Source organism: Dromiciops gliroides, chromosome 4 (assembly GCF_019393635.1).
Source record: "Dromiciops gliroides isolate mDroGli1 chromosome 4, mDroGli1.pri, whole genome shotgun sequence".
Lineage (NCBI taxonomy): Eukaryota > Metazoa > Chordata > Mammalia > Microbiotheria > Microbiotheriidae > Dromiciops > Dromiciops gliroides.
Window position 1 is genome coordinate 371,683,547 of NC_057864.1, and position 24,114 is coordinate 371,707,660.

A 24,114-nucleotide genomic window follows, 5' to 3' on the forward strand; every position below is an offset into this window, starting at 1 on the left:
TATTTATTGCAACATTTCTGGCACCAAAGAATGGGAAATAAAATGGGGGAATGGTTGTAAAACCATCGCATTAGATGTAATGGAATATTATCGCTAGTTATTTGTTGTTGTTCAGTCATTTCTCAGTTGTGTCCAACTCTTCATGACCCCATTTGGGAATTTCGTGGCAGAGACTAGAGGAATTTTGCTACTTCCTTCTCTAGCTCATAAAGAAACTGAGGCACACAGGGTTAAGTAACTTGCTCAAGGTCACATAGCTACTAAATGTTTGAGACCAGATTTGAACTGCTCAAGGTCACATAGCTACTAAATGTTTGAGACCAGATTTGAACTCAGGATGATGAGTCTTCTTGACTCCAGGCCCAGAACTCTATCCACTGTGCCACCTAGCTACCCAAGATTATTATTGTGCCATAAAAACAAAACAAAACAAAACAAAAAACACACTAAAGATCCAGAGAACCCTAGGAAGACATAATGAATTTATGCTAAGCAGCACTAGAATAATTTATACAGTGACTACAATACCGTAAAGGAAAAGCAATTTGTAAGACTTAAGGGGCAGCTAGGTAGTATAGTGGATAGAGCACCGGCCCTGGAGTCAGGAGGACCGGAGTTCAAATCTGACTGCAGACACTTGACACTTACTAGCTGTGTGACCCTGGGCAAGTCACTTAACCCCAACTGCCCTGCAAAAACAAAAACAAAAAAAAGGACCAAATTGTTTAAAATGAAGATCTGTGTGTGTAGCCTTACATGGAATGAAGCCTATTTTTCTGCTCTGTGGAAATGCTCATTTGCTGAATGCTAATTTTTTAATACAAAAAAAAATGAGCAATGGACATAAATTTTGAAAAGACAATCATATATAGCAAAAAAGGGGGGAAAATTCTTAATGATTAGAGCTCCCTGAAAGTAGAGATGGCTTCTTCAGAAGGAAACCTCTTTCTGCAAAGGAGGAAAAACTAACCACTAGATGCTTTGTAGTGAGGATTCAGATAGCTCCTGAGTTTTGTTTTGTTTTTTACTAAGGTTCTGTGAAAGGGAAAGGTTACTTCACCCCTAAGTATATAAGTAAAAATGATGTCATAGAAAGCACATTGGGCTGAGGTCTATGTCTCAATCTGGCATATAAGTGTTTCTAAGTCTGAGGTGTGTACTATTCGCCCAGGGAGGATATCTGGAGCTCTGGTTAGGAATCTAAGCAGGTTGGTCAGGAAATTCTGCCTTATATCTAATCTAAATCTACCTTGCAACTTCTACTTGTTGCTTTTTGTTTCATCCTGGGGGGATAGGCACAACTGGTCTGATACCTTTTCTATATGACTTTCATTCACCTACTTGAAGAGGGATAACCTAAACCCCAAAGTAATCTTTTCTCCAGGATGAACATCTTCAATTTCTTCAAATGATCTTCACTCAGCACAACCCCCAGGCTCTGCATCATTCAGGCCACCCTGTCTGGATGCATTCTGCATTGTTAAGGCCCTTCCTGATGAAATGTGGTGCTTGGAAATAACGACAGTATTTTACATATGATTTCACTAGGTAGGAGTGCAGATGGATCTTCCCTTCTCCTGCTTGGGTCACTACACTTCTTTCCTGAAGCCTAAGACCGCGTTAGATATTTTTTGCCACATCACACCTGATAAACTAAATTTCTAGTCCACTAAGTCCACCATAACTTTTTCACATAAAAAGTTAATAGATTGATTTCATTTGTATTGGCTGCAGGAGAAAAATCACTGATTTGCCCTGAGATATTGCCATATATCTTACATTCTGAATGTTTTCACACAAGATACTTTTTTTTTTCTTTTTTGCAGGGCAATGGGGGTTAAGTGACTTGCCCAGGGTCACACAGCTAGTAAGTGTCAAGTGTCTGAGATCAAATTTGAACTCAGGTCCTCCTGAATCCAAGGCCCCTGCTTTATCCATTGCGCCACCTAGCCGCCCCCACACAAGATACTTTTTAAAGCATTTTGAGTAAAGTTAAAAATCTGGACATGTGGGTTAAAAAAACCCAACCTAATTATTTATAAATTAAATAGTCCAAAACACATGAAAGTCATATATTCTTAATGTTCTTCACTGATTTTTGCACATTAGGATCTGGAAACTTTATTTTTACATTCATAACATTTAGTTCTACTTATATGGTGCCTGTAAAATTTGGCAAGTATGATTAGATTACTATGAGGCATCCATGGATAGAAAATTATCTCAATCTTTGGCTTATGCAAGATGGGGGGTAGGGAAGAAGGGGTTGATATTTCATCATTAATATTGTTTCATCAACAATATTCATAAAAGCAACAGTTACTATAATTTTGATTCTCCAAAAAACACATGGAATTGAGTGTAGAGAACTATACAATTGTGTGGCTTTGTTTTTGTTTTTTTAAATAGGATTTGACTCTTTAAAGAACAGACTTATTTCTTACTCTCAAGAAACTGACAGAAATTGGTCAGTTAGAAAAATGGACATGATTATAAACCAAGAAGACGTTCTGAAAGAGGCTGGGCTTGTTCTATTGTTCTGAAACTGATTAAGAGTTCATCTTAAAGTTCCCTACAAAAATATAATGTAGAATTGTTATTAAAACTGTACAAACTTACAAGAATTTCTAGGAAATAAAAGACACTGTGTTGTTATGCTCAAACCGGGGTACTTTATTATTTATTTGTTTTACATTTCTTAAATAATATGGTCACTATTGCAATAGCTTCCATTCATTTCAAATTAAACATTTTCAAATTTACTTGGCGGGGGAGAGGCATTTTTGTGCTCAACACAACAAGCCTTTTTCTGAAAAGTCAGCAATTTCTTCATTGGTCAACTTGAAAAAAGAGATCCAAGTTAACTTTTAACTATACTAACAGCTTAATTTAGTCAATCTTCCTAAAAGAATGTGCAGTAAATTCACAAATCAAAAGAAAAAACTGTAAACATTCTGGTATTTGGCTGGAAATAGACTCCATTTCATGATGATTTAATATCTTCTAATACATTTTTCTGATAATTTCCATAACTCTTTTGGTGAGACACACACATCTAACTACAATTTCATAGGAAAAATATTTTTGAAATGAAGGTGCAATGGTGGCATTCCCTTGTCAGTTGGCATTTTTGTTTTGCAGGAGAAAACGTTAATACTTCCTAGAAGTCTACTGCAGCTTAAATTTCTCTCCCTCATTGTAGATGCTCAAATGTATGTTATTTCTTTAACTAGAGTAAAAGACAAGAGGTCTAGTTGAGTCATGGCCTTTGGTTGGAGGATAAGGTCCCGATTCCATTGTCATTCTTTTATCTGGAAAGAAAAAAGTACAGTTACTAAGATTTAATTAATCTCATAACAGACAAAGATCTACAAGAAACAAACCTGACATGTTGAAGAAAAAGTTTTTCATCCTCTCCAATGAGATTACAATTTCTATCTCTGACAACTTTTCTATGTTTATACTTCTCAGCTGATTTCATTATTCCTTGAAATTCTTTAGTTAAGTTCTAGATAACTATCTCTTAAGGAATAGTCTGATATATAAAAGCAAACAAGAGATTAGTCCCCAAACCCTAGAACACAAAGAAACTTAAATACAAAACTTAATCTGCCTACTTTGGCCATAAACAAATCTAGAATGTTTTGCCAAGCAATTAATGAACTAATGTGGGGTCTGGAGGAGCTATTATCTTTATTTTATTTTTTTATGGGGCAGTGAGGGCTAAGTAACTTGCACAGGGTCACAGAGTTAGTGTCGTGTTTGAGGCCAGATTTGAACTCAGGTCCTCCTGAATCCAGGGTCGGTGCTTTATCCACTGTGCCACCTAGATGCCCCTGGGGCTGTTATCTTTAAAAACATGGAATGCCACCCTCCTTCCTAAATATTTTCTAGGCAGAGAAAAGCCTAAAACCTACCAGACTACATTGGAATATTTCATAATTTTAAAAAATAGATAAATGGTTTGTGAATATTATTCTTTTTTGGGGTGGGGGTTGGGGGGCAATGAGGGTTAAGTGACTTGCCAGGGTCACACAGCTAGTAAGTGTCAAGTGTCTGTGGTCGGATTTGAACGCAGGTCCTCCTGAATCCAGGACTGGTGCTTTATCCACTGCGCCACCTAGCTGCCCCATGAATATTATTCTTACTCCATTTATTCAGGACTTTGGCATATGCCCAAGATCACAGAGCTAATGTGCGGCTGAAAAGGCTCCAGAGCCCAAGTCTTCAAGCAACAATTAGTTTTGTACTACTTTTTTTTTGCTGGCAAAAAGAGCAAGCACTACCAACTCTACCAACCATGTGTGAATGAAGAATATTTATAAATTTTCATTCACAGAATTGTACTTTTAGATTCATATCAGAAACAAACATTAGGTAGCGTAACATTTTGAGAACATAAAAGTATTTGTTTTGTTTTGTTTTTTCCTCTTATTTTTTTTGGTTTTGTTTTTTAAAAAGGCAAGCTTAGAATGGAGCAACTAGAGAAAGCAGAAAATAATTACTTAAAATGTTAGTTTAATATTAAATAAGCAAAACCATCTTTGACTTGAATCTTAATAGTGTTTTTTGTTTTTTTAATCAGATCTAAGATTTTATCTGTTTGGGAACTGTCAATACTGATTAAGCACCTATTTTGTAGCTTATAGTCTTTGAGACCTGCCTGAGGAACCTAAGGGTTTAAGTGACCTGTCCAGGGTTCCAGAGCCACACATATGTCGAGGGTGTCTATCCACCATGCCATGGTTGGACCACCACATCACACACAAGAGTTACTGGCTTTTAATTGCTCACCCAGGGAACCCTCAAATACTCTTGCAAACCATTTTTCTAATTAGCAGCATGGATGGGCTATGAAATGTATTGTTGAATGGGATTCCCACCCTGATAACTTCATAGAGCCAATGGAATACAAGCATGAAAAACCTTTAATTCCATAAATAAAATACATATTTAACTCAGTTAAGAAGGATAATATAAGGTAGTGTGGTGTTGGGGAAAGAATACAAGACTAGGCATCAGACCAGAAGACCTGGGCACTAAGATTCAGTTCAATCACACAGAGATATATAACCTTGGACTAAGGCACTCCCCTTCTCTGGAACTCTGTTTCCTTCCACATTTGTAAAATGAGGGGTTTGGACCAGAGGATCTCTAAAATCGCTTCAAGTTCTCAAATTCTGATTATTCTATAGCAATTGAATTTTTTAAAAAAATGTTTTATTCAGAATATTTATAACCTTAGCTATGGAAGTCCTATGCAGATACCATATTGTGTTATAGAGCTATGCCCCTGGGTCCTCAAAGACTATGTCAACAGAGGATAAGCTTTGGCAATTCCAACAGGAAGGTAGAAAAGATAATAGCATTACAGATTTAGAGCTGTTAGGAACCTTCAAGGTCCTTTGCATAGCCTGGCTACTTCCATCTCTCTGTCACCTTAGGACTTGCTTCACTCAATTCAGAATGGCCCATTACCAAGCTGACAGCGGCGTGAAGAATTCTTTTGGCTACTGTAACTCTTAAAGACTATCTACTAGGTTCTCAGCATTGTTGGAGGAAATACCAACAAAACCATCAATCCTTAAATTACTGAAAAATATTTTAAAAATTCATGGAAGCTTTGGAACTTAAAAAAAAGGCTATGAACATGCTGAATTTAACTTTGATGTTACTTAAAAGTCTGGTAAAAAACAATTAGTTTAAATGTCATAATTTTACACAGAGATCTTATATCATGAAATCCATTTTTAAAAGTTAAATTTGATTTTTTAAAGTCCCAATGCTCCTAAAATTCATATTTACTATCACAATGTGGAAAATTTTATTTCTTTGTGTGTACTAGAATCACAAAAAGTTAATTCTAGTAAGGATCTCATAGAGCATATATTACAATGACATGAGTTTATAGTTAAAGAAACTAAAGTCTAGAGATGAATTGATGATCAAGATTGCATAGCTGGTTTGTAGAAGATTTGTGACTAGAATCCAGTATTCTTTCTGCTATACCATGAAAGCTCTGGAATGGCATGCAAAATAAATTGTAAAAATGGAATCATATCTCATTTAAGGTATTTTATTTTTATTATTATATCTTTGCTCCTTCTATCAATAAATGGAAAAAACCCCAGAAAGTTGGGAAGAAAAAGAAAAAATGGAATCATGTTTCAAAAGCTAGGGAGGATAAAGCTATTTACTTCTTTCTTCACTTTTGCCAAATGAAAAGCACTCCTATCAAATAAATAAGTTATTTATTTAATTTGTTTTTTAGTTATTTCTTAATATATCACATTTACAAGGTTTGGATTTTTGTGTTGAATTATATGTTTATGCATCCTGTTTTTCAAAATTTCTTCCTTAAATTAAGAAAATAGAATGCTTCTTGAGACTATAATTTCATGTGTTCAATCTGGATAGACAATTTAAGGACAACACTATTTTGAGATGATCAAATTTGGTTTGGAGAAACTTCGTTTTCCTTTTGTTTTATATGTTTAAATTTGCTCAGTGGGGGAGGGGAAAGAGGAGGGTCAGATGATTTATAAATACTTGTTATTTATATAGTAAAACAATAAACCAAAAAATAGAGGGAAAAATGAATTCAGAAATGCTGTTCTACTGCACTAAGCCACATTTTCTTTCAACCTCAATATGGATGTTTTGAAATTAGTTCCATAACCATATTACTGTACCTCAGTGACAACACCTGCAGCTATAGTAGAACCACTGTAACGCAGCATGAATCTCCCCAGTTCTTTAAAGTCTTTGTATAATTCAAGAGCAACAGGTCTTTGTGTCTGTAATTCTACTAAAGCATTCTGGCCTTTAGTCAACAACCTGCCAAAAAAAAACACAATCATTTGGGCACATAATATGAATCAGCACTTCTTAAAACTTTTTTCACTTGCAAACCCCTTTCCCCCAAGAAATTTTTATGCCACTCCGAGTATATAGGTATATGTAATAGGTATACAAATCAGATGTTTATTACCAAATGTTTTGTGACTCCCCACACTGTTATGTGACCCCATATGGGGTTGTGACCAGTTTAAGAAGCTTTGATATAGTTACAATAAAAGTAACATAATGAAGCTTTAAAAAAATAGATAAGCAAAACTAGGTTTCATAAACTATGAGAAGACAAAGGAATCTTTTAAAAAACACATATACACAGACATGTAATTTTGGATCAATTATAAGAAAGCCATCAAACCCTGAAACATTAATTTGTATATATTTTTCCACTGATTTATATAAATACCAGCAATATCATTACAGCGTCTTTTCTTCAGGGATTATTACAATCAGGATCAGGCAATAGCATCCTTGATTATACTAAAAATCAATCTTTTAAAAACTAAAATATGTTTGTCACCCCCAATTTCTATACTCTTTCATAGGATGAGAGGATGTTACCCTCTGGCTACCTAAAGCTCCCCTAGACCTTTCTGCAGCTTGTCCAAACCAGAACTTCTTGGAAGTACCTTTTCATCCCAAATCGAAGATCCCATTTAATAAATAAACTCCCATGGTTTAATAGATGCCAGTTAGAGATTAAAAAGAAAACAACTTATCAGACTAATGGAATTAATATCAATGGTGAACTACCTTATAGTCTTAAGTTTTCTTGGTCAGTGTATTTTTTTTTAAAAAAGGAGTTTATTAAGCTAAATAAAGTTCTTATAAGTAAGAATGTGTGAAGGAGGAATGTGTATATTCTTATAAGTAAGAATGTCTGAGTAGAAGTTCCTGGTTTCCCTTGACTATTCCATGATATTGTACCCTTCCATGGTTGTGATGCCCAGTCTACATTCCCAGAACAACAAAAAAGCATAAGAACCTGTAGAATTTGGATACCTTAGAGATCATTCAGTCCATTCTTTTCATTTTATAGATGTGGAAACTGAAATTCACAGATGTTAAGTGACTTGTTCAAGATGTCATTGCTAGTAAGTGAGAGACACAGGATTTGGCCTTGGGAGCATCACTTCTAAAAGATTTATAAACCTTAAAGCACTCTATCAATTTGCAAACCTTAAAGCACTATACTTAAATGTAGGCTATTATTGAAGACTGGTGAACTCGGTATGCTATAACAAACTGAATACAGAAAATATAGCTTTGCAACAACATGGATCCCTAAAGACTAAGTCTGCTAAAAGTAAGCACCTGATTTAATTTCTTAACTCTCTTTGCTGACTACTTCAGCTTTTAGCAAGGAAAGAGACAAGAGTAACTATAACTCTGCACTTACTATGATTAGTTAGGGAGAAGTAGTTGGTGAAGTGGACCTATATAAGGGCATTGTGAAAAAAGTGACCATCAACTTAGAAGTTCATGTGTATCATGGAAGAGAAAGGAACATTGGGCCTAGTCAGCCATGTGCTTCAGACTTTGGAAAAATAGAACATTCTATACAATAACAATACTGTAAAGAACAAATAATTTTAAAGGACTTAGGAACTCTGATCAGCATAATGAACACCCACAAATGTGGAAGACCCATTACCTAACAGAGGTGACAACAGATTCAAGATATTGAGACATGTGTCTGTTTTTTTCTTTTAGAACGCAGTCAATGTTAGAATCTGTTTTGTTTGACTATACATACTTATTATTCTCTTTCCCCTATCCCTCAAAAAAAGAAAGAAAGAAATAGAAAAGGAAAGGAAAAGATACGCACTAAGCCTGTACATAACTAAGAATGGCAGAAATCTGTAGTGTCAAGAAGGCAGGAGTGTGAAATGAACTAAAGCTGAAAAGGTAGATTTTAATTACATTGAGAGTAAGGAGCTAGGGAAGGAATGGAAAAAATATTGCTTAGAACAACCTGTATGACACTATGTAACAGAAAGAAAGTAGAATTACTTTGTTCTTACTTTGCTGATATCTCCTTTGCTATATAGGATGATCTTCAAATATGGCTAAGAAAGATTGCAAGTCTAATAACAGCGAAGAAGTCTAAGAAAAAGACACCCCAGCTACTTTAAATAAGTGTGTCTACACAAATCCTATTACAGAGAACTGAAATAATTTGCATATGTGATCACTGGATTGCTGTTGGTAATCTTTGAGGAACTGTGGATCACAAAAGTAATGCCAGAAGGCTAAAGCAAGACAAATGCTGCACTGATTTTTGAAAAGGTAGAAACTCTGTTTCTTTAATTGAAGCAACTTCAAAAATCTTTTTGTAAAGAATAACTGCCATTTTATAGTCCTTTAACATTTGCAAAGTACTTTTATCTAAATTATGGTTTGTGGGGGCAACTAGGTGGCGCAGTAGATAAAGCACTGGCCCTGGATTCAGGAGAACCTGAGTTCAAATCTACCTCAGACACTTGACACTTACTGTGTGTGTGTGTGGGGGGGGGGGGGAGATGTACATAAAAGTAAAATAAACACAAGGCAGAAAAGTTAAAAAAAAGAATTATAATAAAAAAAGAATTAGAAAAAAATGATGGTTTGGGAGCACTCAGAAAAAGAGTGATCATTACAAACCATATTAGGTTGTCTAAAAGTCATACCCAAATGAGCTATTTTCATTTTTTAAAAACGTGATTCACAGTCTGGTAGAACAGGAGAAAATCAAAGGTAGTTTATATTGATTTCAAAAAGGCATCTAACAAAATCTATCATGACATCATTATGGACAAGAAGAAGAAAGCCAGACTAGATGATAACAGAAAGATTCACAATCAAATAAAATGACTGATTAATGGAATCGTGTTAACCTGGAGAGGCAAATCTAGCGCACTTCCACAGGACTCTGCTTTTGGATAAGGGCCCAGGGATAAAAAAAGTACATTTATTAAATCTTCAGATGACACAAACATTAAAGTTATTTAATATGTTGTATGTCAGAAGCAATATTTAAAAATAACTACAAAACTTAAGAGTAGGTTAAAAGTAACAAAATTATATTATCCTTATTATATTTCAAGTCCTACAATTAGAAAAAATTGTCTTTTGAACTTTGCATCAAAAGGCTAACTGTACAAGTGGAGAATAAGAGAAGATTTGGCTGAATAGTGTTTTATTTGAAAAAAAAATAGGGTTTTTAGTTAATGTCAAGGTTAATATGAACCAACAAAATAACACAGTTGCCAAAAAAGTTAATGCAGTCTTACAATGCATCATCAGGAGTACTATCCAGTTCAAGTGAGACCCACAATACCTTGCTTAGATCTGACATGAACTGGGGCATTATGTTTAAGTTCTTGACATCAAATTTTCAGAGAGATGCTGAGAAATTGAACAGGAGGCAGAAGGGTCAAGTAAAATGAGCACTGGATTTGTAGTTAGAACAACCAGTGTGGGTTTCAATCCCAGATCCATGAGACCTTAGGCAAATTAATTAACCTCTCTGGGTTTCAGTGTCTTCAATTATAAAATGAAGAGGTTGGACTATATGACCTCTAAGGCTTCTTCTGGAACAAAACCTAAGATTTTATGATACTTTGTCTATCATATGAGGAATTAGGGATGCTCAACCTTCATGATCATTAAATTGTCTCCAAGGGCTGTTATGTGGAAGAAGGTAGTGGCAGAAGGCAAAATTAAAGGCCATGATTAAGGAAGCCAATTTTCACTCAATATAAAGAAAAATTTTCTAATAGAGCTGACCCAAAGTAAATGAGAGTAAGTTCCTTAACTCTGGATGTATCAAGGAAAAGTTGAATGACCTTGTAAAGTGTTTTTCAACTCTAATATTCTATCATGCAAAACCAATTATAAACCCCCGTTTCTATACTTACTAGTAAGCTTGTTTCTTTAAAGTGATATTTTCCCCAACAGAAAGTACAACAGGTATCTTTCTCATATCATTTTAGAAAAGGTTTTTGGTCCAGTAGGTTTCCATACAATATGATCTAAAATAGGAGAAGGATATGCTCCCATGACATGGAGTGATTAGGAATCCCAGGAAGACCAATTCTTGAGTTTCTGATAATACCAGAGGATCACATTTCTGTACAAACTGGATCCACCTTACACTTGATTATGAGGAGGAAACAATCTGTACCTTCTCTCAGGAACAACATGTCTTCAGTGTACAAGTTTTACTACTAAATAATTGCAATTTCTCCAAAGTGGAATATTATCCTGACAGCAGACACTGCAGGTGCTAACATGCAGCCAGATGACCAGGGGAACAAGGTCAAGCCAAGAATCATAGTTAAAAAACTACAAGATCTTAGGCTGGCAAGGTGAAAAACTTTCAGTGAAGTAGTCATGTGGGCAGGAAGTGAGAGTGAGTGAGTGAGTGAGAGAGACAGAGAGAGAGAGAGAGAGAGAGAGAGAGAGAGAGAGAGAGAGAGAGAGAGAGAGAGAGAGAGAGAGAATTCTGCTGGTAAGAACAATACAATTTCATCTGAAAATTAGTGATAATTTAAACATTTTTAACACTTAATATATAGGATTTTATACTAACTAAAACTATACACTTCCACAGTTTATTCTCAGAAATAATTTGTTTTTATTAGCATTCTCAACTATATAAATTAATAATACCTATCAATTTTTTTTTAATTAATGAGAATATGGTTTTTAGAACTACTGCAAACGTATTCTACTTACTATAAAGAGCAACATTTTATAAAATAAGCCTAAAGTACTATTTGCACTACTTGCTGGTATTTCTACATCGAGAAACACTTACTTGGGTTTTTTCTTTGTGACTTCGCCAGTGCTTTTGTGTAGGACGCTAATCAATCTTCTGATGGTAGCAGGTTCACTTACAGTTTGATAGTGTAACAGCACCTAAGATAAAAATTGAAGAATTAAAAATATGCTATATAGCATCTCATCCAATGACATCCTATACTATATGTTTTAGGACTTGGTTATATTTAATTTAGCATTTATAAATAAATATATTTTTTTCTCTAACTGTTTGAGGACTGTCAGTTTTGACCTCCCTAACAAGATGAAAGGCTCCTTGATGGTGTTATGTTATAACCCACATACACACACACTCACTCATTCGTTCATCTGCCTACATCAGTGTACACATACAGTAACATATGCTTTATCCAGCATTGCTGGAAAATGAGAACCATGGAATATTGGAGTTTTGGAAATTTAAAACCATCTTAGAGATCTAGCCTTCATTTTATTGGATGAGAAATTACAACTGTTATTAGGGGTCCTGACTCTCAGGCCAATGCTCTTTCTATCCTGTTTTTTTCCCCTTCTCATTCTATGAATATTTACTGTGCAGATGGTATTGTATAATACGTGCAAAGCAACACACTTCTTTGCCTAATCCATCGTACCCAAAGTAATTAAAAAGTATAAATGAGTTGTAGATATACTGTATGTCCAAGAAGACAATAAAGCTCATAAAAAGAGATTCTTCTGACCTGTAGCAAAATATGGAAGAAATGATGTGCTTTTCTGGACTAGGCAGGGTACAAGAAAGGACACTGCAGAAGTAGAGGAATGAGCATAAACCCATGAGTATAAATTTCTGATTCATGAATGGTGGCATCAAAAAGATACCAAAGTCATGCAAAATGTTATATAGAAGGGAGTTACCAGATAACTAAAGTTTTACCCTTTAACACAGAAAAAGTTATTTTTCCCCTTAAAAAAAAAAACAAACCCCAAACCTTTCTAAAATGCACCAGATGTATCATCTCTTCCTTATTACAGAGCACACGGTATAAATTTAATTTTATTAAAACTTATTAAGTACTGATTTTCAGGATAGATTTTTTGATGACTCAGACTCAGACTCACACCAGTTACTGCAATATGTTACAATATAATGAGGTCATAAGCTACTGAGTTGTACTGGGTATCTGCTCTATCCAGACTGTTTATTTTGTCGTTGGCCAGTTACTTCTCAGAATTATCAGCTTCTATTAGGAACCCGTGTCTAACTCAACAGTATTTGCTACAACAAAGCAGATAACCAAGGTACTTTCCTTAACTCAGTAAAATTAATTTACATGAAATTCTCTTCTCTTGTCCAATCTATGCAGCTGTCAAAACAATTTTCCTCAAACAAAGGCCTGACCACATAATTCTGTTGCCCATTAGTTCCTTTCTGTCTCTAGGATTAAATACAAACTCCTCAGCCTGTCATTTAAAGGCAACTACAATTGTGCTTCCATCTTTCTTTCAAGTTATTTCATACCAATCCCTATCTCACATTGTACATTTCAGTTGCTCATTTACAGCTCCCCAAATGGGACATCCCATTTCTTGTCTGTCCCTCTATGTCTTTACCTAGGCTGTCTGTCTCTCATGTTCAGGATGTGCTCCCGTTCAACTAGTACCCTTTGGGATTCTTAGTATTTTTTAGGCTCAGCTCAGCTGGCATCTTCTCTGTGAAAGTTTTCACTCTGGATCATCATCCAACACCCATGTCCAGTTGTTAGCATTCTCCTTCCAAATACCTTGCATTTATTTATCTATGTATATGTGGGATCCTTTCAGTAGACTATCAGTTCCTACTGCTAGCATTATCACATTGTCATTCATGTAGCAGGCACTTAGCAAATGTTTATTTAATTGATTTTTTTTTTTTGGTGGGGCAATGAGGGTTAAGTGACTTGCCCAGGGTCACACAGCTAGTAAGTGTCAAGTGTCTGAGGCTGGGTTTGAACTCAGGTCCTCCTGAATCCAGGGCTGGTGCTTTATCCACTGTGCCATCTAGATGCCCCCCTTCCTCTTGCTTCTAAGGATAAAATATAAATTCTCTACCCTAGCCCCAACCCACCTTTCCAACCTCACTGGATATTACTCTCCCTTTCACACTCTGCCATTTTGTATGAATTGGTCTCAAGATGAAAAAGTATTTTTGGAAGAGCTCAAAAAGGATTTAAAAATCAAATAAGAAAGAAGAAAAAATGGGAACAAGAAATGAGAGAAATGAGAGTTATACAACAAAATTTTGAAGAAAAGTCAACAGCTTGGAAAAGGAAGCACAAAAATTGACTGAAGAAAACAATATCTTAAAAAATAAAATTTGCCAAATGGGAAAAAAAATCCACTGAAGAAAACAAGTTAAAAAGTAGAATTGGCCAAATAGAAAAGGAGGTGCAAATGCTTACTGAAGAAAATAATGCATGAAAAATTAGAATTGGGCAGGTGGAAACAAATGACTATGAGACACCAGGAAGTAGTCAAACAGAATCAAATGAATGAAAAAATAGAAAATCTCTACATTGATATTGGGTATATACTGTTGACTAAAACACAGATAACTTGTGGCTTCTTAATAAAAATATCATTTCATCTGAACTCAATTAATATGAAGTACACTTTTTTCAGACTTACCCTTTTCCAATTACAGAATTCTCCAAATGAAAGAGACTTCAGAAATTAACTAGTTTCAGCCATATTTTAACATGAATCTCTGTCTACAACAAGTACTCCCTAAGCCTGCGTGGAAACCTTCAGGGAAATAATAATCAACTAAGCAGTTCATTCCACTCTTCAGCAACTCTATTAAGATTTTCCTTACAATGAATAAGAATCTGCCTCTCAGCAACTTCAACCCACAGTTCCTATGTTCTGCCCTCTCCAAACATTTGAAGACAATTCTATTTCCATTCCTCCTACCCCTCAAACTCACTTGTTACTCTAAAATCAACAGAGAGTAATGAACAAGTTTGATTTTAGATCCCATTTTCTGAAACATTTCATCGTGGCATAGTCACATCTGTATTATTCTTCCTACTACACTGTAACCTCTATGACAGGGATCAAGTCTTAGCTATACTTTATAACTTTGTTTCTAAGACTACCCTATACACAAAATTTTTGTTCAACAAATGTCTGTTGAATTTATCATTGAATGTAAATTTGGTATTTGCATATTAATTAATAACTTATATTTATATAGCTTTTTTTTTTTTGGTGAGGCAATTGGGGTTAAGTGACTTGCCTAGGGTCACACAGCTAGTAAGTGTTAAGTGTCAGAGGCCGGATTTGAACTCAGGTCCTCCTGGATCCAGGGCCCATGCTCTATCCACTGTGCCACCTAGCTGCCCCCTATATAGCACTTTAAAATTTTTAAAAAGGCTTTCTACAAAACTACCCCGTAAAACTGGGCGGTCCAAATATCCGATGTTAAGTGACTTCCCTAGAACCATGCACCTGGTTAAGTGGCAATGCCAGAACTTAGCCTAGAGGATCTTATGATTCCAAGATTAGGGCTCTTACCACTACAGTAAGGTGGAATTTGATTAAGCCTTACTTTAAAACTTTCGTTTTATGCTTAAGAAACTACAGCAGACAGGAAGACAGTATTACTATTTAGAGTAACAACTGACCCCTCCATGGCCTTTATTGGCAAATAATGCTGTGAATTGCAATCCACAGAGTTGCATGAGTAAAAACATTTAGTAGTTTCTCCGCCCTTTTCACTTGCAGGATATACAGCTTTCTAAGAATGAGTTCAGCACCAGAAATAAGTAACTTGCACTTGCTCAGTCATCAATTAATTATCAATGAATTTTTCAAAGTTTCTTACAATAAAAGCAGAATTTGTTGAAATATACTTTTTAATGAAACTAAGGTATTTTCACCCTGTCTTTTTTGGAAAAACTCCATGAAATGGGACAGAATCACAAAGTATCGTTCCTGAGCCATGCTCTACATTTTAAAACAATTTTTCTCCAATTACAATGATAGTGTGTTAAATAATTATAGCTCTAAATACTTAATTTTCCTTTCTTAATCTCAAAGATCTATGTCTATGTCTATGCATACATATACACGCATAAATATATGCATATAATATGCACACAAGTATATTATAAATTTAATCATATGCTATCTTTACTTCTAAATTACAATCACTAATTTAGAGTATTAAAAACCTGCTGATATTGCTACCTTATTTTTTTTTCTATCTGTATTAATTGGCGGCAGATTCATTTATGTTTTCCAAATAATAAATAATTCAATCCCATTGAAAGACAAGGTTGTTGTTTTTTTGAGATGTAAAGTTTAACTAAGGGGGAAAAAATCTTGACCTAATAATGTAGAAGAGAATGTAGTAGAAACCTTCTAGAAAGGTACCCGCATTGATTTTCTAGGCTATCAGTGTTGTGTCATCTCAGAGAATATAAACTTCCAAAGATATATGATAACAATAAAATAGTTTCTATAGAATTAGTCATTTCATTGTTATAAGAAAAGACTGATTTAAACATTTTTAATTTTATTGAGGATATATTTCTAGATAATACTTTTTACTTTACTACATATGGTTTATTAGTCAGTCAACAAACATTTATTAAATGCTGACTCTACACCACTGTTAGATTATGTATATAAGTCATTGTGCAAACCTCAAGAGTTACATAAATGTCAGCTATTATTCACATATATATATGTTTATACATATATGCATATCTGAGATATTTCTACCTTGCTTTATTCACTTAGTCTAGTGCTTTTCACATTTCTCATTTTGCAAAACTCTCGAGGATTTGCCTGTAATAAACTTGTGCATTAGCCTTAAGCTTTTAAGATACTACTTTAACCACTAAGATCCACAAGGAATTAACTTCATAAGTGACTCTCCTGCCATCACATAGTAGCCAGAGAGTCCTGTCTTAGTTCTGATCTGAGAAGTTGGCTGGCCTATATAGTCAATGGAAGAAGTACCCTTTTTAGTTTTAGTTTAGTTTTCCTATTGTGAATTTTTCTATGCATATTGGTTGGTGTCACCTACTGCTAATATTTTCTGAATGACACCCCATTAAAAAAAAAGTTACTACTCCAAGTTTTAAATTTTATTCCCTACTGTTCAGCATTAAGGAAGCTATTCTTAAAGACTCATTCACTGTAATGGTAATTATTTGGGACAACCTGCAGCAACTACGCATGACATTAACATACATACACACCAACAATATGTACAATATCCCTTTAGATGAGTCTTCAAGATTTGAAAACTCCTGAAACTTTTTTTCCTGTTCCAACACTTATGGGCATACATTCTAAAATGGAATTTCCTTAATGGTAGATTAATTCCTCTGTAATCACTTCTAGCAGCATTTTAGTTTAAAGTCTGGATCAAAATTTCCATATAACATTTCAAGACTGTTGCAGAACTACTGTGTCAAAAAGACAGGTTAGTAGTTTACGTTTTTACTTTTATTTTGGCTGACAGTTACTTTGGAACATAAAGTTTATAAATAATTATTTTCAGTTAAAAAAAGCATATTGAAAAACTTACAGGGAATCCTTTAGTGATAGGAATTTCAATATTAAAGATGAGGATTCGAGCTCTGAAACGAGTGCAGGCTTTAATGGGTTCTTTGGGACCACAGAAAATACAACCAACACTGCAAAAGAAGGGGGTAAGAGACATATTTGCATATAGTGGAAATACCTTTCAATCAATTAAGTTTGGTTTACAAATAAAGGTACAGCAGTTAATTAGGGACTTTTTGTGAATACGCCCTTCTAGTTTAGGGTCAATGTGGTTTCCACATCAGTAAACTTCAATCCTTTTCTTATCTTTCAAAACCCATTCAAAGAATGGGAAATATGTTCACTGATACTCATTACTACTGTTTTAACTCAACAAGGTTTGGCTAATTAGTTTGAAAAGACCACTAGAACCAAAGTAGTTGCTCATAGTAAATATGGAGGCAGACTACCTTTTTTTTTTTTTTAAAAAAATGAACCCCTGAGTTGCAAAGTATATATAGGTCTTTAGGCTCCATATTCAAAACAGCTTAAACGAATTTTTGCACTTACTTTATTTTGATGATATCCATACCAACCAACGTGAGACTAACGTGATCTCCTGCTGCTGCCCAATCAACTGGTTCATCATGCAGCATGATTCCTGGAAATGAGTAAGAACCAAAGTATAAAGTGAAATACCTAGATACTGAGCTATAAACAACCAAGGGATTTTGGGCCGTTTAGGCCTCATCAGTCATTACTCATCATTTTCAATATGAATGGTTAAATAGTAAAAAGTCTGACTGAAAGCTAAACACTTCCTCTAGACTTTACTTTGCTAAGGTATCACCTTACATATAACATGACTTTTATTTGCCCATAAAACGTTGCTTTCTCCTTATTTTATAAAGATTTTAAGTTTAAGTTTTCCAGGGAATGGTCAACAGTTCTTCAGCATCTTTTCTGAAAACAGAGACTTATATTGCAACACAAAGGAGTGATATGTTTAGTCTGTCATACAAAGGCAGAGCATGCCATTTTTTCAGAAGTTTTTGAAAACAGAATAGATAAGCAGCTGGCCTTAACATTTTCCCTCAGGCCCATATTCAGAGGTAGGAAAAAAAGAAAGAGAACCAGGAAAGTGCATGTATAAAAGCTTATTCATATACAAATAACATCCTGAAGAATTTAAAAATTAAATTTCATGAGCAATATTGCCTTTGCCTTTAAGTTTTTTCTGCACCTTTCTTTCTCACAGACTCCCTCTGTTGTTTGACACATACCAGAGATAAGAGTATATCAAGCCAGGGAAAAGGGAAGTTACAGTGATGAGGGCCACCTGAAAACTTTGTGGAGTTACTAGTAAACCAGGCACAGCAATATCTACTAACATTATAATTTAAAGAAATTGGAGTTGGAATTTCAGAGGTATGGGAACATCCTCTTTTGCAGAGTAGACACAGAGAACAAAATACATTTTCAGTATCTTTTCTAATTTATTTTTTATGTGATGGGAAGCAGGAAGCAACCTTAAATATATCACATATATCATACATCTGTTAAGAGAAAAGTATTTACAAATTTAACAATTCTTTACCTACTTGACTTCAGTAAAACTTTTCACTCATTCTCTGTCTAAAGGCAGTTATCATTCCAACTAAAACTGAATTTTCAGTGGAATGATCTCTAATCATTCTAATCTTCCACATGTTGCTCACCTCTACACTGTCTTCTTTTCAAGTACCTACTCACTTATCCTATCAAAGATTGTGCCCCACCAAGTCTCAGCCTTGGGTTACTCATACAATTTGCTGCCCTCACTTGCATTCAAATCCTGCTGAACAAAGTAGAGAAGATCATGAAATCATGTTTGCTAGGTCCAATACATATGTTATATGGTATCAACTGGCCCTTCGCTGTGGCAAAGCAATCCTTTTATAGCTCCCTAATTCATTCACTATTCCACTCATCACAAAAGCAACTCTTCGACACCTTTTCATCCCTCCTCAAACTTCCTAAGGCTCTCCCTTCCCCTGCCCTCGTAGCTGAAAACTTCCCTCACTTTTCACTGGCCATTTTCCTTCATTACTGCATGTGCTTCTTCTTACCCTCTTTTCGCCATCTCATATTACTCAGAGCTTACCAGTCCTATCTCTCTCCCCCATTTCACATGGAAAATGGTCCTTCTCCTTGCCAAGGTAAACCCTTCCACATGCATAACAGATCCCATTCTTTCATGTTTTCTCCAGTGGATTTCTCCCTTTGTCATCGTCATTTTTTCAACTTAACTTTCACTTCTGTGTCTCCCTGTCTACTTGTGTTCCTAAAAGTTGCTTAACTACTGCCTATCAATATGCTCATGTCTTGTTCATCTCCCAACTCCGAAGCATACAGCACAGTGTACTGGACAAAGAAGGTAGTCAATAAATATTTGTTTAATCAATGATTGAGAAGAAGTGGAGAGATTAAAGCTTGCACTGTCAATAGGAGTACCCCACATTGATGAGACCTTGGATACAAAAAGTATCAGAAGATCAGATACTGAATAGTGTATCTAGGGTTACCATGTCTCAAACAGTCCATCATCTATCACTGGTTTTTCCAAGTTTGACTTTCTTCTTTCCTATACACTGAGAATTTCTTTTTCTGACTATATTCCAAATAATAAAATTTTACAAACAAGCACTGTTGGTTTAAAATATACCCCCCCATATCATTTTTGAAAATATAAAAAAATTAGGCTAACAAGTATAGTAATCCTTCTGGCATTTTCCATGTACTGTGTTAGAATAAAATGTCTTTGTCATTTATTATCTTCCTTTATTTTGAACCCATCAGCCAATTTTCTAGGTAATTTGAGTTCATTTTTACAAGTTAGACTTCAGAAAATATTTTGTCAAGGCTTTAGGACAACTGAGATATATGACATCTACACTCTTCTCATACTAATCACCACCTTTATGTCTTGACTGAAAGAGGGTGTATTTCTTTATGGCAAGATATTCTTCATAAACCTTCAACACTGCTGTAACTCATGCTTTCACTCTCTCATATATGCTGTTTTTCTGGAAATTCAGATTTCTATTAAGGCAAGTGTTGTATTGCCTTAGCAAATCATAGAGTACCTTTGGACAGTTGGTATTAAAAAAAAAAACTATAGATAATGATGATGGGAAGAGTTTTTAAACTGTATCTCTATGGTCCTCTATGACTCTAAGGTACAGTTCTAAGTCTTCAGTTTTGTTTCTCCTTCTGGAATTTAATATTCTGATTGATTAAAAAAATACTTAAGCAAAAGAAGGCTGGGACAAAAACTATAATTTTGGTTTTGGTTTTTCTATTTTATCAATTTCACTTAGTAACTTCCTTGAGGTTGAATTTTGTTATTTAAGCTTACATTTAGTAACTGCATATACTCTTCCAGAAATGTGTCAAGTAGAATGAATTTACAAAAACAAAATGTATGACACACTCTACAAAACCAACTCAACATGTAATCAGATTTAGTTCTGTGCATATAATATATGGCTTAAGAATAAAAGGAGGAAAAAAGAAAATGCTGATTTTAAAAACTACATCTTTAGTCAGCATCTATAACAGTCAACAGTTATGAACAATTTTAATTCACCATCTTACTTCTGTACTAAAGTCAAAAACTTTGGGATTGTTGTGAGGATCAAATAAGATAACAAATGGGAAGTACTTTTGGAACCTTAAAGTAGTAAATAAGTGCTAGCTATTATTAATATTATTGTTACTTTAACTTAAAGTATCCCAAGATAGTATTAAGATTATATATATATATATATATATATACATACCTTTATGAGTCTGAAAATATTTTATGCATATTTAGATATTGTTATGCAAAGCTAAATGATAAGCTGATTACCAGATAAGCAATAAAAAGAATAAGGTGGATTCTGGCACTAAAATAATACTTCAAATTATTTGACCCTCTTCTAGAGTTAATGCTAACCCTAAAGGGAGAAGGAGAAGCTGATACACATTAGTAGAATATCTATCATCTATCAAAAAGTTCTTCTACATGTAACTAGAAAATAATAAAATATTTTTATGATTAAAAAAGTTCTGTAACTTAAAAATTCCAATTCTCTTGCAGATTTCTCAAAGCTATTAACTTTACATTAACTAAAACAATGAAGTGTAATAATCTTTCTTGCCACTGGGTGTCAGGAATCAGGTGTGAGTACAGTTCAAACTTCTACAGATAGTACAACTTTAGGTCCTACACAAAATAAGTTTAAAATTACTTAGGAGAGCTTTATATTTTTGAAAATTACCTCTTACATGGGCTGTTGAAATCAATGTCACAGAAAATCCTGACACAATTATTAAGCCATACAGACATTTACACATACAGTCACATCAGAAGAAATTCGTTTAATGTTTTCTCAATTTAACTTCAACAGTTAGTATCATTTTGACAATCAGTTACAATTTCAGTAACTGGTTGTTTACTCTCTGGTCAATAATTTGCTGAATAGAATCTCAACATTTAGCCATGGAAAACTCTGCAGAGATGCATACCTTTTGCAGTGCAAGTTTCATTAGGAGGCATTGCTAGCAGTCGGTCACCAGTCTGGATATAACCAGCTTCAATTTTACCAGTCACACAAAATCCAGATCCTTGATCTGTAAAATGCAAACACTTTAAAATGATTTACATCCAAATAGTAGTGTATTGCTAACATTCTATTACCTAATCAGTAAAACGATGAGGTTGAACTAGATGATCTTTAAGATTCCTTTACTATTCTAAATTTGTAATTCTATATTCCCATCACCAATGAATTTATGGAGCTCAAAAGAATTCATATTTCAAGGTAATTTTTAAAATTTTCAAATTTTATTTGAACTCTACGTTATATGTAGTCTATTTTTTTAGGATTTTCCTAGTAGTAGGCAAAATAATAATTAAACCTCAAGTACAGTCAGATACATGCTATTAATTTAAAATTACCCAAGCATTTTGAACTGTTCCTTATAATACTGATTTCCATGTTCTTTGGTTTTCACTGAGAAATTTCTTGAAATAGTTCTAAAATAAGAACTAAATATGTTACTCTATAAAGGTTACAACAATTCTGAAATTCAAATTAATTCATGTTTCTTAAAACTTCTTTCCTTATGATTGTCTTTATATTAACTGGCTGTATATAGATATGTATATGTATATGAATGATATCCAAACCTCCTTTTCTAAATAAATCAATCATTGAACATAACATTTAATCCCTACTAGTAACAAGTAAAATTATTATAAAACAAGTGACAGGTCATTGCAAACTAAAATACATTGAATTTCAGGGAAGTCTGATATAGTGAAGAGAACATTACATTGGGAACTAGGAAACCTAAGTTCTAGGTGCTCTGCCACTGAATCACTGCAACTCTGTGCAAGTCACAAACTCTTTGGCCCTTAAGTTGTTCCTAGCTCTAGATCCTATTATCTATTACTCAAACTTTTGTCATTTAATAATCCCTTAAAATAATGCATAGGGAATATATTAGATATATTCAGTTTTTCTGCTTAAATTTTAGCATTTTAAAATTCAGCAATGGTGAAACAATAAAAGATTTATCAAAAAAAAGCTCAAATTACATTTCCAGATTTCTGTTATCTCATTTATTTGACACAGATTTTCTTCTTTATATACTTAGACTTCCATTTACATTTAGTTTCAAAGAGTAGTTATAAAATGACAGGTGCAACTCCATAATTACCTGAACAGGAAGGCACCACAGCTGGGCCAGAAAGGCAATTTCAATTTCAGTCTTCGATGGAAGACATTTGTTCCAAGATACAAGCAAAGGATAACCTCAACTGTGAAAGTGTGAATTTATTCTTTCAGGCTATTTTAAAAATAACAATCATGCCCTCTTCTTTTTATTCTAATAACAAATGAAGGCTCCTGGAGACACTCACTACAATTATCTTAGTATACAGAGAAATAGTGAGGAGACTGTGGGACAGCTTCTTACAAGAGTATTACTAGAGTATGAGCTCTTTTCCTATTACTATTATTATTAATAATATAAAAGAAGAGGGGGCAGCTAGGTGTTGCAATGGATAGAGCACTGGCCCTAGATTCAGGAGGACCTGAGTTCAAATCTGGCTTCAGACACTTGACACTTACTAGCTCTGTGACCCTGGGCAAGTCACTTAACCCTCACTGCCCCCCCCCAATAATATAAAAGAAGAATAACTAATTTACAGGGTGGTTCATTCCACTGCTGTCCAAATCTATCTACTTGTTATTCAATTATTCTTTGTAATGGGCAGAAGTCTACTTCTCTTTAAGTTTGGTTCACTGACTGTAGATCTGTCCCGTGGAACAACATAAGTTTCCTTCTTTACCTGCTAGGCCTTCAAATATTTGAAAAAAGTGACCATATCCCCTCTTAAAGCTTTCATTCAAAATTAAGCATTTTAAGCTCCTTCTACCAGTCATGGTTTCCAATCCCTTCATCATTTTGTTTGATCTACTTTAAACATGTGTGGAATTTGCAAAGATAAAAATTTAGGCCTGATTAAAGGAAAACTTCCTCTAACAATCTGAGCTATACAAAGTGGAATGGATTGGCTTGGGATGTTCCAAGTTTCACTCAGTCTTTACAAAGACTCAAATCACAACTTGTCAATAATAAGTATGTTGTATTCGTGATTTTTTTCTTTCAGGACAGCAAGATACCACTGACCATCATTACACTCACTACATTATATTCTAGGGAAAACCAACTCTCTGAAAGATGAAATCAATTATTTCAAAAGCAGAGTTTAAGCTTTCTCTCTTAATTTGGCATTATCTACAAATACTAGTAAGCATAGCCCTAATGACAAAGTATCACAAGTCTTGTTTTATTTTTATCATTTTAGTATTTTCACATCTATAGTAAAATTTTAATAAATTACAAAACATTTTTGGAAATAATGTC

At 34.3% G+C, this 24,114-nt stretch overlaps 1 protein-coding gene across 3 annotated transcripts in view; it reads right to left on the bottom strand.

Moving 5' to 3' along the window:
- Positions 1 to 2,652: 2,652 nt before the first annotated feature.
- Positions 2,653 to 24,114, bottom strand: part of HBS1L (HBS1 like translational GTPase) — a 140,555-nt gene continuing 119,093 nt past the window's right edge. Inside the window, exons 13-18 of one of the 3 annotated variants that reach the window (XM_044001311.1) lie at positions 21,706 to 21,810; positions 17,725 to 17,815; positions 17,198 to 17,306; positions 11,657 to 11,757; positions 6,693 to 6,837; positions 2,653 to 3,311 (exon numbers count right to left, since the gene is read on the bottom strand). In XM_044001311.1, the coding sequence (XP_043857246.1) occupies positions 3,300 to 3,311; positions 6,693 to 6,837; positions 11,657 to 11,757; positions 17,198 to 17,306; positions 17,725 to 17,815; positions 21,706 to 21,810 (563 nt within the window). In that variant the 3' untranslated portion in view covers positions 2,653 to 3,299. Of the gene's footprint in view, positions 3,312 to 6,683; positions 6,838 to 10,754; positions 10,869 to 11,656; positions 11,758 to 17,197; positions 17,307 to 17,724; positions 17,816 to 21,705; positions 21,811 to 24,114 lie in introns of those variants that run through there. The other 2 variants (XR_006356301.1, XM_044001312.1) reach the window with 2 other exon arrangements.